Here is a 15,444-nt window from a genome sequence, read left to right as displayed (position 1 = left end):
GACTTCCGCACTCTTAACAAGGCCGCCATTAAGGATGGCTTTCCTACCTCCTTCATGGATAGGGTCCTGGAAGATGTTGCCAGTCACGCTCTGTATAGCTTCATGGATGGCTTCAGCGGTTACAATCAAGTAGCCATTGACCCGGCAGATGAGGCCAAAACCGCTTTCATCACTCCATGGGGTACCTACAGATATCACAAAATGCCATTTGGGCTTTGCAATGCCCCAACCACTGTTTAGCACATCGTCACAAGCATCTTCAAGGATTATCTCCTCAGCTTCTTTCGGATCTTTTTGGATGACTTTACCAACTTCAACGCCCAACGCCTCTTTTCTCACATAGAGGCCTTCTGCGAGCATCTCTCTCGGCTACGCCTCAATCCCAACAAATGCCACTTTCTTGTCATTGAAGGTACGTTGCTTGGTCACGTCATTTCAGCTGAGGGTCTTGCTCCTGATCCAGAGAAGATTGTGGCTATCCTTCGTCTTTCACCTCAGATCAATCCCAAGGGCACAGCTTCGTAGGTCACACGGGCTACCATTGCCACTTTATCGGCATGTACACCGACATTGCCCTTCCTCTCACCAAGCTCACTAGCCCCTCGACTCTCCCCTTCCGCCTCCAATGCCTTTTCTCATCTCAAACGTCGTCTCATAGAAGCCCCTATCCTAGTGTCCCCAGATTGGTCCCTCATTTTTCATATACACATCGATGCTAGCCTAACAACTGTGGGTGTTGTACTCGCTCAGCCAAACAAGAAGCACAATTTGGATCGGCCCATCTACTATGCGAGTCACCTTCTGACTTCAGCAGAAGAGAATTGCAGCGCTAAAGAGAGGACTAGCAATAGTCTACGCGCTTCAGAAGTTTCGCCATTATGTCTTGGGCGTCCATTTCATTGTCATCATTGACCACCATGCCCTGAAGTATCTCCTCAACAAACCCCAAGTCGTTGGTCGCGTATGGTGTTGGCTCCTTCTCTTCCAGGAGTTCGACTTCGACATCCTTCTGCCCCCCGGGAAACATCATGTCATGGCTGACCATCTTTCACGCATCGACTTTGGTGAACCTGCTTCAGGTATTTCTGATGATCTTCCAGATAGTGTCTTATTTAAGGTAGATGCTGCCCCCGATTGGTATGGGGATGTTCTTCAATTGCTAGCTACAAGCTCCTACCCGTTCATGGCTACACCAAGAGATAAACACCACCTCCTAATCAAGAGTAGGCCCTTTCAACTCATCAGAGGACAACTCTTGGAGGATGCACATGCTGGCCCATCTGGCGGTCACTATCCCAGTCACATCACTGCACACCGAATCTTCCATAGCAGCTTATGGTGGCCATTTATGTATAGAGATGTCCAATCTGCATGTCCAACACTGTGACATTTGCCAAAGGTGTGGCTCGAAACCCTCTCGCCAAGTGAATCGACCCCTCCACATCTCATTAGCTGGGCTTCCCTTCGAGCGGTGGGGCATCGATTTTGTGGGGCCCATAGAGCCAATGGCGCATCCCTCTCAAGAAAAATATCTCCTGGTCATCGCTCGCTGAAGCTTTCGCTCCCCCCCTGCTCGCGCTGCTGCCTGCACGCACACCCCCCCTCCCCGCCCTCGCGTCTGCTCCCCCCGCCTGGGGTTTTTCTCAAGCCCCCCCCGCCCCTTCTCTTTCACGCCCCCCCCCCCCCCCCCCCCCCCCTGCTCCGTCTCCTTCACGCCCCTGCTCTCCCCCCTTCCTCCGTGACCCGCCCCCTCCGCCTTCTCCCCCCACCTTTTCGCGTTCCCCCCCCCGCCCTTTCGCCGCCTCTGCCTTAAGCCTCTCCCCCTCTGTTTTTTCTTTCCGCCCCCCTCTGTTTTCCCTCCCCCTCTGTCTTCCGCCTTTCCCCCTCCGCCCTCCCCGCTCCACCTTTTGTGCAGCTCGGTTCTTGCAGGACACTCCGTTTTCGCTTCGCCTTCGACTAAGCTTCAGACACTGATGGAGTTTCCTCCCACCCCACCTCAGAGGGACTCTTCCGCAGCCCCCTCGCCCGCCCCTGAGGATATCCCCATCAGGCTTTCTCTTTCGCCAGAAGAGGAAGCGAGCCTCACCGCAGAGGTGGAACGCCTCCAGGCACATTCCACCATCTGCCGTATAGTCGGCACTCGCCCCAGCAGAGGGGAGATCTGGGATCTTCTCCAAGCCCGCCTTCTTGCAGATGTGGGCAAGATCCTGGACGTTTAGTTACCGGGCTGCGGACACTACCAGATTGAGTTCGAGTCAGCCCAGAGCGTGGCCCAGGTCCTAGCCATGAGTCCCCTTGACATCAGGGGCGCTCGGGCCTTCTTCAGACCTTGGCAGCATGGCTTCGACCCAGCAGCGGCCGAGCAGGTAGAGCGCCTCTTCCATGTCACAGTTTGCTTCCCTGGACTCCGCCGCGAGTACCTTCCGCTCCTTTCTAGGATAGGAGCATTGGTGGGTTCGGTGCTTGAGACTGGTCCCACAGTAGCTTTAGTGGTGGTTAGAGCAGCTGGCCTGCCTTCGGTTAGGGTATTGGTTCCTGACATCTCCTCCCTTCCGAAGGTCATTCGGCTACCTAGGATAGGGGGGGGGATGGATCGATCAGAGAGTGGAGTTTTTGGGGCTCCTGAATCAGTGTTTTATATGCAGGCAGGTCGGCCACCTGGCCAAGGCCTGCCCTCGTAGGAGACCCCCGGGACCTTCACTGCAGCAGCAGGCCCCCGATGGCCCGCCCACAGATGCGGCTCGGCAGGCAGCCTCCGGGACACCTGCTCAGCCCACACAGACCTCGGATTGGCAGCTTGGACAGGGGTGGCGTAAAGGGAGACAGCCACAGCAGCATGCCTAGAGACCGATGCAGCAGCAGTCACAGTCTCAGCATCACTGGGTTCGAGTGAGGAACAGCTTTGCTCCCCTCCAGGAGGAGACCCCAGCGCAGACGGAGGATCAGGAGATGCCAGCAACCCCTCCCTCGCCCCCACCCCCCCCTCCGGCGTCCCCCCCTCCCGCCTCGCTTCCACCTTCGCCTCCTCGCGTTCCCGCTCCCGTTTTGTCAGCGGCTCCTTTCCCACCCCCTCCTCCCCCTCCGCTCGCCTCAGCTCCCCGGGAGGCCCTGGCAGTAGTAACCTGGCGCTCACCTGCAGTCCGGCGGGCACTGAGCACCGACCTTGCTTGAGCACCGCAAAGGAGACCTACTATGCCGATTCGGGCTTCACGGATATCCTCTATCCGCAGTCGGCTGAGTAGTCTTGACACTAGACAGCGCTCGGAGGCTTTTGACTACTCCTTCACACGGCTTTTTGGAGCGGAGGGCCCCCATGAGCCAGCACCCATCAAAGTTCATGTGGTGATACCTCCGGCCCGAGGGGAGGAGGCACTTGATTCAGCGGTGGCCTTCTCCTTCCCTCTCTGTGGCACTAGCGACCGGGAGTGGACTCTGGATCTCGCTCTTAGCATTTTGAAGACTCAGGCAGTTGAGTTTTCTCACCATGTGAGCGATCTGGAGATGACAGACGTGATAGGCCGACTCTGGGAGCTGGCTCATTTCTATGATACCGGGAGTGCGGATGCCTTCGGGATTCGACATTTGGTGGTTCGCATAGTGGCAGACCTAGCACGCGACCCTGGTTATGTATGCATACACGAGGTTGCCCTCTCTGAGCAGGAGGCAGTCGCCATGGGACACAGCCACTGGCGCCTGATCCGAGATTCTTGCAGCACGCCGGGTGGGCAGATTCGTAGCCGCTCGGATGGGGACTATTCTCCATCCAAGCTGCTTGCGAAGGCCCGCCGTATGGCTGGGACAGCCTCCAGCTCAGCAGGTCATCCATGAGGATCATCTCATGGAATGTACAGGGCCTTGGCGGCGCACACTATGTACGTTATCGTGGTTGCTTGAGACAGGAGCTTCAGAGATGCCTGGTTGGGGGCAGTATTGATATTCTGATGATGCAAGAACACCATTTGAGTGAGAGCACGATTCGGAGATATGGTTCGGTGATGCCTGGTAGATGGGACACATTTTGGTCTGCAGGATTTGGCCCCTTGGGTGGGCAGGGAGGAGTATGTATGGTCATTGCGGATGTATGGCGGCAGGCCATTGTGGATCGCGGGGTCATTGTGCCTGGTAGAGCACAGTATGTTATTCCGAGGATGCACGATGAGCTCTTTGGCGTGCTCAATGTCTATGCGCCCAACCATGCTAATGCCAGAGCAGAGTTCTGGACCCTTGTTACAGATGCATTGTGCAAGGCCGCACATTGGTGTGTCGGGGGAGATTTCAACATGCTTGAGGACCCGGCTGATAGGGTGGGAGGCAGTCATGTTACAGTGCACGGCACGGAGCTTGCAGCTTGGGAGCGATTTCGCATGACACTGCGGATCACTGATGCATGGCAGCATGAGGCTTTCTCCCGCTCTCAGGACAGTCTTAGTTTCTCTCGGTCGGATCGCCGGCACGGAGAGACTAATCTATCACGGATTGATCACTTCTATGTGGGCGACAGGTTCGGGGAGCGAGGGGCATTCTCGCTGGCACCTCTTTTTCAGACCATGCGCCAGTTATTTTGACAGTTGAGGAGAGGACACAGGAGACCAGCTTGCAGTTGAGGATCCCAGAGAGGATACTTACAGATCCCAGTCTTTCTGAGGACATTGAGAGGATATGGCATGCTAGCCAGAGCTCTGACCTGGATGCAGCAGGCCAGTGTGCCCAAGGACTCATCGAGCTCAGCTCTTTTTTGCACACTGTAGCCTTGACACGGCTGGGAGAGACACAAGAGCGGGAGCGTCGCTTGAGACGTAGCCTTGCTTTGCTCCAGCGCCTTTAGGAGCAGTAGCCTACATGTGAGTGGGTGGCGTCCCAGCTGAGCTAGGCACGCCAGGAGGTTAGAGAGGCAGAGGAGCAGAGACATGAGTTCTACTATCATCGCCAGGCCTCTCAGTGGATGCAGCTTGGTGATAGAGTGACTGGGGAGTTCCTTGAGATTACCGAGCCCCGCCATGCTCGAGCAGGAGTACGCCAGCTCAGGAGGCAGGACGGATCTTTGGCCACTGAGCCCAAGGAGATTAGAGCCATTGCCACTGAGTTCTATAGAGACCTGCTTTCAGCGGAGCCAGCCACGGAGGCACTTGATGCTTGTAGATAGACTGTGTGGGCCCATGTGCAGAGGAGGGTCACAGATCGTATGCGCATAGTTCTCGGTGAGCCTCTTTTAGAGAATGAGCTTGTTGAGGCTTTGAGGGTCCTTCCGCGCCATAGCTGCCCTGGGGAGGACGGATTGACGCCTGCCTTTTTTTTGCGCTATTGGGACCTTTTGGGGCCAGGCCTCCGCAGGGGCTTTCAGTATGTTTTGGATACTGGGGTGATGCCACAGAGCTTTTCCGAGGGCTTGATCTTTCTTATCCCCAAGGGGAGGGAGTGTCAGATGATATATTCGTCATTGGAGACCTATTACGATCCTCAATACTGTCTACAAGGTCCTGGCAAAGGCCTTGAGTTTGAGGATCCAGCCCTTCCTTGGGGAGCTGACTCATGCTACCCAGACAGGATTCGTGAAGGAGCGCAGTATCCTTCACAACATTTTCACCTTCTGGGAGGCGACGGCCCGAGCTAGATTTCTCGGTGAGGACCTCGTCGTGATGCTTCTCGATTTTGAGAAGGCATACGATAGAGTCGATTGGGGTTTCTTAGAGGGCACTATGCTTCGCCTGGGTTTTGAGCCAGTTTGGATTCGAGGAGTGGCGGCTCTATATTCCACAGCCCATAGCCAGGTGCTGATGGCAGGAGGACGGGGGTCGAGTTTTGAGTTGACCAGATCAGTCCGTCAGGGGTGCTCTTTCGCCCCGTTTCTTTTTCTCTTCTTTGCTGAGGCTATGAGCATGTATTTGAGAGAAGAGGAGGTTGGTTTGAGAGGACTCCAGCTCCCAGTCTGGGGTGAGGACCTGCTCGATTCTGAGTTTGCTGATGACACGGGATTGTTTTTGCATGACCAGGAGGCCAATCTTCAGAGGGTAGAGCAGTCGCTACAGGTTTTTGGTGCAGCTTCGGGAGCATTGATCAATTGGCGCAAGACAGTGGCCTTTTGGATTAGTAGCGCTCCTGCTCCGGCATGGAGCCCAGACCCAGGTTTTAGATGGATTCCTCCTGGCATAGCAGTGCGGTATTTGGGATGCCAGATTGGACTTGATTTGTCACCTGAGCAGCAGATTGCCCCGCTTCTTCTGAGCATTCGGAGGAAGCTTTTGTATTGGAGTACAGCTCGGCTATCCTTGGCTGGGAGGGTGGTGGTGGCGAATCAGGTGCTTTTAGCGACCATGTGGTACATCACGTCTTGCTGGATCTTCTCAAGCTCTTGCATCAGCCAGGTATAGAGGTTGATCAAGAACTTTCTTTGGTCTGGGTCAGATGGTCAGCCAGCCCGGGCTAAGGTTGCTTGGGCAGTTATTACTCTTCCGCTGGCCCAGGGGGGCTTGGGCATTATAGATCCAGTTGATCAGAGTAGAGCCTTATTGGGGAAGCTTATTGTTCGGGGGCTGCTTCCAGGCGCTGAGCCTTGGAAGGAGCTTCTTTTTCAGCGACTGCAGGCTAGAGCTCCCCCAGCAGGGGGCACTTGGGCACCAGAGATACGATGGATCTTCATAGAGATGAGGAGGACAGGCCTCAGTAGAGGATGGGAGGACAGATTTGCCTTGAGCATCCTGCGAGCTTGGTGATCATGACTTTGCTGAATATTGTTGAATACCAGAATGATTTATGGGCGACTGAAGTGCATGTATTTATATGTTCCTAGGCTTCTAGTCGTCCAGCAGATGGTGTCGGCCAGTAGCTCTTGTACAAAAATTAGCATTAAATGCTAATAATAATGTGGCGCTTAGCAAAAAATGTTATGATTAATGTTGCCTGACTAGATGTACCCGACTGCAGGCTGAGCAACTTCCTATGCTGGCCGACTGAGCACATAGAGTGGCCAACTGATGCTGTGAATCATCTGGTGCTGTCGGCTGAGTGCTAGTGCTGGCCAGCAGTTGCTAGTGCTGTCGGCTGGCTCATAGGGCTGTAAACAACCACATACGGGCTGTCGACTGAAGCCTGTGGCCATGGGCCATAGGCATGCTTTATCGTGCACTTTGCTCCTAAATGCTTATTGATTCATACCTAATATTAAGGTCGACACTACATGCACTATCTGATAAATTCTCCAAGTGGGTTGAGAGGACTGACAGATGCAGACTCTCTATGGTTGTGGAGACTGACCTACGTAGCTCGTGCCTAACATGTCGCGGACTGGGGCTCACAATGGGGCCATGGCATACGACAAAATATTAAAAAGGTAAATCCTACTGAAGAATGATGCATTGATGTAGAGCCAGAGTGTCACATAGCACTCCAGTGCAGAGTGCATGTGACATCATTGACCCGGAGGTGCACTGTAAGGCTTTACTTTGTAAGTTGGTAGTTAGAGGATTTCTTTTTGGCGCACTGAGGCTTGGAAGGACTTTCTTATGCAGCAGATTATGAGGTGCATTCTGATTAGGGGAGGTGATTGGATTTACAACCCATGTTTTATCTTCTCGGATGCAAAGCACTGACCACCTTCTTCGCCCTTTGTGAGATCTCTTATGTGAGCCTGGGATTGCATGAGGAGCTTCTTGGTTCATATTCCTCCGCGGTCAGTTGAGGAGGCTTACAGGCAGGCCATCGTGTGGAATGACTTGATCTTCTCCCCTCACGGTCAGTGTTGGATTGGAAAAGGCTCATGAGTCTCACGGAGGATGAGAGAATGCTTCGCACTCAGCACTTGAGAGGCACTAGTCAGAGGATCATGCAAATGAATGCAACCATTCCTAACCACTGGATCACGGGGAATTTCGTGGAAGGGGCTCATCACTTATGGTTTGGGGTATTTTTAGAGACAGGCATTCCTATTCAGGTCATGTGCCTTCCCTCTTCAGGTGAGGACGATATACTTTTACGCCATTTAGGATAGATGGCTGTTTGAGAGAAGTCTTGAGCAGGATATCATTGAGGGTCCGGCGGTCTAGCTGATGAGAGTGGTGGGCAGGGCAAGGAAGCACATCTATATTGATCCAACTCAAGCGATGATTACGGACTCTTGGAGCCTCTAGTTATATGATGGGTGTCCTATCAGATACTTGCACTGGGAGTCTAGGATCACGGTGAGTGGGAGTGGAGGGATGCTTTTAACCCCATGAAAAGCATGCCCTTCTTCAGCTACGCTGTGCGGAATGCCAGACACTTGGTTCTGGGACAAATCCAAAGATTCCCTACTTCTTGACCGCATTGGGAGGCTTATGGGATCACCCTTGACATTTAGGGAGCTTTTTGGTGGAGGTTGTGGCACTCATCGTGAAAAATCAATAGGGTAGGCAAACACAGGTGTGCAAATAAGAGCAAGAGCAGGGCAGCCAGCTCATATGCTTGCTAGAACTGCATAGATTGTGAAAAATGCTGCAAATAAGGATAAGAATGTGATAGATGTGGAAGGTTGGCAGACCCCAAACCCCACAAGGGTTATTTTTATCAGACCCGAACTATTACAGTCCAGAATGTGGACCGAATCTTCTGCTCGTCAGGAGAAGTTGATACAGGAAAGCTTTGGGCTGCAGTAGTTCAAGGTATGCAAAGTTTATAGAATATGCAAGAAAAATATGCAAGCAGACATTGATATGGCTCGCACCTCTCAACAAAATGATCACAAAAGCACCTCTCAAATGCATGTCATATAATGTACAGGAATTAAACAACTTGAATAAATGGAGGTTGGTTTGGGATTATGTACATAGAATGAAGCCAAACATAGTATGTCTTCAAGAACATAAGTAACATGCTTCGGCTGGCCGGACTGGATTTTTTGATGGATATTGTATATACTATGTTGGTTGTTCTACTTTCTCTGGTGTGTGTTTTCTTGTCTGACAACAATTGCAGCCAGTAGTTAGTTGCTTGCAATGATCTAGAAGGTAGATTACTCATTGTGTAGTGTATGCTCAATGGTAAGACTTATGAGTTTGCATTTGATTATGCTTCCACAGTTTCTACACAAAGAGCTAGAATGTGGTCACAATTGGAGCATTACCCTTGGTTATACTCTCGTATGTGGGGATTTTAACAACTCTTCGGCAAGAGATGATAATACTTGTGGCAATTCACACATGATTGCAGCTAGAGTAGGAATGTTTGACTTACTTTCAAGAAGTTTTTGCATCGCCTCCTATAGAAACCCCTCCTATGACTCATGCTCGTACAAACTTGCTTCAGAATGTAAAAGAAATAATGGATGTGTAGGAAGCCTTTGACTAGAAAGCTTATTTACGTCTATGGAGATATACAATGCAGTCAAGGCTTTAGGTAAATGGAAATCTCTTGGATGGGATGGGTTGACTCAAGAATTCTTTTTGGAATTTTGGGACATGCTTGAGGATCCATTATTACTTTTGATCAATCAATCATGGCAGTAGGGTGTTATGACATCATCCTGGAAAGAAGGACTAGTCCGACTAGTTCCAAAGAAACAGCTGTGCCAAAATCTTTCGGACTGGTCTCTGATTACTCTTATGCCTGTTATTTATAAGATCATAACTAAGATGATAACTCAAGAGAGTCAAAAAGATATTGCACTGAGGATTACATCAAGCCCAATATGGTTTTGTACCTAGAAGACAAATCTCAAATAACATGTGGCAGATGCTAATCATTCACTCTATGTGCGGAAGATTGATAGGAGCCTTGTGGTCATCAATATCTATGTGGATGACTTGATTGTTGGAGGTGATAGTGGAGAGGAAGTTGAGAGTGTGAAATGTCTCCAAGCAGAAATTTGACATGAAGGATTTGGGTGAGTTGAGGTACTTCCTTGGCATTGAGGTTATTAGGACAGCCAAGGGCATATGGTTATCACAGAGACAATATGCATTGGACATGCTGTCCAAATATGGTATGGCTGGTTGTAAACCAATTTCTATGCCATTAGATTCACATGGCAAGTTGAGTGCAATTACGGGTGAGATTTTGGAGAACCCCACTATGTACAGGAAGATAGTGGGCAACTTGATTTACATAACGATCACCAAACCAAATTTAAACTATATAGTTGGATTGTAGAGCCAAGTTATGGAGGTTCCTCGGAAGCCACATTTGGATGGTGTGAGGCGCTTATTGCGTTATGTGAAGTCTACAGTAGACTATGGTCCCTTTTATGAGGCTGGTACAGAGTTGCAGGTATTTGGATACACCGATACAAATTGGGCTGATAGTATTGCAAATAGGAGATCTACCAGTCGATTTATGTTCTCCTTTGGAGGTGGTACTATGACATGGAGCAGCAAGAAGCAACCAACAGTTGCCTTGTCGAGTATAGAGGTAGAGTATAGGGGTGTTGCAATGGCAACATGTGAGGTAGCTTGGTTATGCAAGCTACTTGGTGATTTGGCACTACAGGTTGTCATCTATTGTGACAATCTTAGCAGTATATAGTTGGCGAGGAACCCGATTTTTCATACGCGGACCAAACACATAGAGGTCGACTATCATTTCATCAGAGTGAGGGTCTTAGCAGGAGACATTGATCTCATGAATGTCAGCACCGAGGAGCAGATAGCTTACATTTTCACGAAAGCCGTGGGAGCAGAGAAGCTTCATAGATTCCGGACTATGCTTGGAGTCCTAGAGATAGAGTTGAGCTTGAGGGGGAGTGTTGAGATGTCAAGCTCAACACAAGATAACACTCATGATATGCGTGGGTGACCATTTCCACCACTTACATCACTAGCGTGTTTGGTAGGATTCTAACATGATAGATCTTCGCCAGTGATTATACAGCTAGACTACACCAGCTACTAGTCCTCCACTGAGTTATGGCATACTTATCTTGCTAGCTCACTCACTTAGCGTGTTCACATTATGGACCGCATGTACATAGTACTTTAGTACTCATGTTGTATTTTCCTTATCTTTTGGTTGAACCCTTTAGTTATCAAGAAGAAGAACAATTTTCAGTCTCTCATCTTATGTGTTCTCTTCTAGGGTTTGTGTAAGGGTGTGTGTGCTTGCAAGAGCTCAAGCTCTCTTCCTTCCTGTATCTTTTCATATGCAAAGAAGGGGCATCCAGAGTCTCCTCCCGATCAGCGGGGTCATGCCAAGTCCACTCTTCCGGGTCCCACTGTAGGCAAGGCACGTGAGAGGTCGGCACTCCCATATCCATAGCCGCCAGAATCTCTCCCTAGCAACCTTAGTTGGTGATGGATCTATATGCCACTTTTGTGCTTGAAAACCATCACCCTCTACAAGGTGCAGCCACTGAAATCCTCTACGGAGAGCTCGGATCTCTCATTTGCCATGGGATCTAATAGAAAGATGACCATACCACTTCCCTCATTTGCTCCTTGGACCGCCATGAGAATATCATGTCTAGTAAACACACCTAGCCAGATTGGGGGAGTCAGGTCTGGGATAGGAGTTAGCCACTCCTGAGGGATAGCTGAGTCGATGTCGATGCTAAGCTTGTCTCTACCCCGGATCCCTACCAAGCCTCTCCTGCACCTCCGGGAGTAATTGCGTGTGTGCGATCCAATTTCCAAGGGACCTCGCTGGTCCTATGGACAATGAGGACGGGCCCCCAACATGTGGCAACTGAGTAAACGACTCAAGGGGTTCCAGACCAAAGGCTTCGGAAGCCGCTCCACTAAGGTTGCCGGAGCTATCTGCCTAAGGGTCGGCTTGAGGTAATGCCAAGCTCGAAGTTAGCTGGCTGCAAGTCTGTCCTCAAAAGCTGGACTAAAACCTCAGGCCTACATCTCTGCGAAAATCCATCTGGTACTTTGCGGCCAAGGGTCCACTAGACTCAAGATACGGGCTAAAATCCGGGCCAAGAGGAAGTCTGTCCACAACTCACCACCGGGAAGGATTCCTCTAACGATTAGCTTGTCGAGTAGGGCATGACTCTGAATAGCAGGGTCACCCCCCTCTACGATGTGGTTGAATGATTACTCTCCATGTCACCTTGGCTGTGGATGGCCTCCTGTGATTGCCGGCCCATAAGAAGTTATTGATCAACACGTTGTACCACATGGTGGCAAGAAGAACTTGGTTTACGACAACCACTCTACCTGCTAGGGAGAGCCTCGCAACACTCCAGTATAAAAGCTTCTTTTGAATACTCAGAAGAAGAGCAGTGAGTTGTTGCTCAGGAGAGATGCCAATGCCGACTTGGCAACCAAGATAGGGAACTAGCGTGCCCCTCGCAATCCACTAGAAAGCAAGTCCGGACGGGTGCAGAGCCTACCCAAAAACCACACGACTTGTGCCAGTTAATTTGTGCTCTGGATATGCAAAAAAACCTCGATCGCCTCCGCAGGTCTCTGGAGATGCTCCACATCTTCGGAAAGGAAAATTGTTGTGTCATCTGCAAACTCTGAGTCAAGCAGCTCCTCCTGCGTGAGGAGGGGGAGACGCAATCCCTGCAGTCCGGTCTCCTAGGCTAAGAGAAAACTATTCATGGCCTCGGCGACGAATAGGAAGAGGTAAGGTCCCAAAGGACAGCCTTGCCGTACCGAGCGGGAAAGGGGGAATCTATCGCCACGGGCTCCCTGAATGAGAACCTGCCTGTGCGAGGCTGAGTTAAGTCCTAAGACTTCACGAATCCACTCCACAGAGAATCCCATCCGGCTCATCGTGCCCTCCAGAAAGCTCCAATCCACCCTATCATAAGCTTTCTCAAAGTCTAGGAGTAGCACTAGCAATAATCTCCCAAGTGGTGTCGATACTCAGCGGAGGTGGTGCTTCTTTCAAGAGTTTGAGAGGTTGCGAAATCTGCTTGGAAGAAGCCCCTTCCAAGCAAGTGGGCATCAGTGAAATGCGAGGCAGGCTCTGTGGGAAGTGCCGCCAGGTTCCGATCTCTAGCCTAAGAGCAGGAGGGATGAGACCCAAAAATCTTTCCAATGAGTGCGGTCTTGACTTCTTTATCAAAATCTGCCTGTAAGGTACTAAGCTCATCTTTAGAAAAAAGGATTGTTATCCCAGCCTGTTGGAGGGGGGAAATAAGTTTTATTCAAGACCACTAAGAAAGCGTGAAGGGTGCACTTCAGGCCTTTCGTTTGCAGGTTACAGCTGCCACACAGGCACAGCACACGATACCCATCAGCTCTGAGTGAATTCGAAAAGCTCTCAGCAGCCTGTCACTTGCTATTTTAGATCTGAAGTTTTCCACCCATTTCTCGTTGCATATGGAAGAGGTGTGAAATATGCCGCTTTCAAGCTGAACAAAGTGCAGTTCTTCAGAGACAAGGAGCTGGCAGCGGCCGAAGCAAGCATGTTGAAAAATAGGTTGTGCACTGGTGAGTGGATGGATGAACAGAATGTGACGCCTTTCATCGTACTCTGCTCAACATTCCTTCTGAGAGGATCGCGCAAGCCTAATCATGTGCTATATATTCGCTACTTGTGTATGATTGCCCGTGCTTCTGCAAGTCTCCCCCTGTACTCCTTGGTCCATTAGCACTTTCATACCACCAGCCAGCAGGTCTAGATTCATGATCTTGATTCTGTTTATGTGAAGATTTTTGTTACTACGGTAGCATGTCTTTTTGCGTGAACCTGCAGATGATGTATGTGAATGGGAATTTTGATAGATAGTAGCCAAGTAAGATGCTCTTCAATGCCTATCTATTATGGATGTGGTAAAAGTTTACGAGCTCTAATGAGCTTTGTATGTCGTCTCTGTTCTTTGGTGTCAAAAGGGACAATAACATGGCTCTTGAGAAATCCAATAGAGGTGATAGCATAGATAGTGTCTGCTAAATTTTTTGGTGTCTTGTCTCTTGTTGGCCTGTGCCACCACCCTAGGCAATCCTCCTGCAACTTTTTTGCAGAACCTGGCTTGCGACTTTGCCAACAGATTTTCACACATGCATACATACACATAATCATATATCGAAAGAATGTCACACATACATACATATATGAATGTATACATAATACATACATATATATATATACATTTCCCATTTGATCAGATTTATTAAACACTAACTTAAATGGATGGGAGTAATGAGAATATTTATTTCATTCACTAAATTATCATGTGTGTGTGTGTGAGAGAGACTCAGCGTGCAGGTAATCCTTTGGGCGTTATCTTGGAATGGATTGGAAGCCCCGTTATTTTGGGTGGAGTAATCATTCTACTTGTCTTCATCATTATTTTATTGAGGGCAAAACTTGTCCAATCCTATCAATACCTTGAGATGAGGACTAAAGAACATGACTCGGACTCTAAAGAGAGCGACAATGACATCAAAACATGAGTCAACAGTATGTCTGTATGTATGATTCCCGTTCGTTCTCTCCAAAGGCATCCGAGCACTCTCATTTTGTTGTCAAAGCCGTGTTTCTCAATTCATGATATTGTTGCAAAATGCATACCCGGGTCTTTTCATGGAGATTTTTTCTTTAATATAGTGAAGCATATTGGTTTAGCTTATTTCATAACTTCAAAGGAAACGAGGGCCAAAGCCCTACATTAAATCCTGGCATTCATCATTCAAATTGTCAATGCTTAAACATCACCAATGCAATGAACCTCATACACTTTGATGTATCTCAAAGCTACTCATTTGAAGAACTGTACTTTCTTAGTGAGAATGGAGCATGAGAACATATCGATCTTTACTAAAAATAGGTTTAGTGTTTGTGACTCCTCTCCAACACCTGGCACACCTATGCCACCACTCTCTACCATGCCCCCGAGCAGCCACCTCTCCCGCATCCACCCGAACCTCGTCCCCCACACTCTTCCTTCTTTCACCTCAGCATGGTGAGAGCTGCTATCGATAAGATGCAGACTGGGAGAGCATGGAATCATGATGGACTCCTCACCGAGCATTTCTCCCATGCTAGGGACGCGCTAGCCGCTAGGGACGCGCTAGCCCCTTTACTGGTTCACATGTTTAATAGGGCTTTATGTGAGGGCTTCCCGTCAGCTGGTCATTGAATACTATTGTACCTATCTTGAAAGCAGGTGACCCCATGGACCCCAACAACTACAGGACTATCATGATTGGTCACACCTTGGCCAAGATTTATGGTTTGATTTTGGAGCATGAGCTTAGTAGATGGTCCGAGAAGCAGAGACTCAGAGCACCGGGGTAGGCAGGCTTCAGGAGAGGGCACTCCACACTAGATCATATCTTTACACTACGGGGGATCATTGAGGAGGGGAGAGCTCACGGGCATCGGATATACTGCTGCTTTGTGGATTTCTGCAAAGCTTTTGATACCGTCCCACGGGCCAGACTGATGAGGAGGCTGCAGGATATGGGAGTGCTAACAGAGATGCTTTGGGGGATCATTACACTCTATGAGTCAGTCACAGGTAGAGTACGGGCTCCATGAGGTGACTCAAAGATCATACACAGCACTATCAGGGTGAAGCAG

The 15,444-nt window shown here is 49.8% G+C and overlaps 1 protein-coding gene across 4 annotated transcripts in view; it reads left to right on the top strand.

The window, feature by feature from the left end:
- The window catches only part of LOC147630207 (uncharacterized), a 159,592-nt gene extending 144,943 nt beyond the window's left edge, over window positions 1–14,649 (top strand). For 2 of the 4 annotated variants that reach the window (XM_086811841.1, XM_086811839.1), the window contains one exon: window positions 14,121–14,649. In XM_086811841.1, the coding sequence (XP_086667967.1) occupies window positions 14,121–14,315 (195 nt within the window). In that variant the 3' untranslated portion in view covers window positions 14,316–14,649. Of the gene's footprint in view, window positions 1–14,114 lie in introns of all 4 variants that reach the window. The other 2 variants (XM_086811838.1, XM_086811840.1) reach the window with 1 other exon arrangement.
- Window positions 14,650–15,444: the final 795 nt, after the last annotated feature.

Source organism: Cibotium barometz, chromosome 17, assembly GCF_041138505.1.
Source record: "Cibotium barometz isolate CiBa-2024 chromosome 17, ASM4113850v1, whole genome shotgun sequence".
Lineage (NCBI taxonomy): Eukaryota > Viridiplantae > Streptophyta > Polypodiopsida > Cyatheales > Cibotiaceae > Cibotium > Cibotium barometz.
This window is presented reverse-complemented; position numbering and strand designations above follow the sequence as displayed.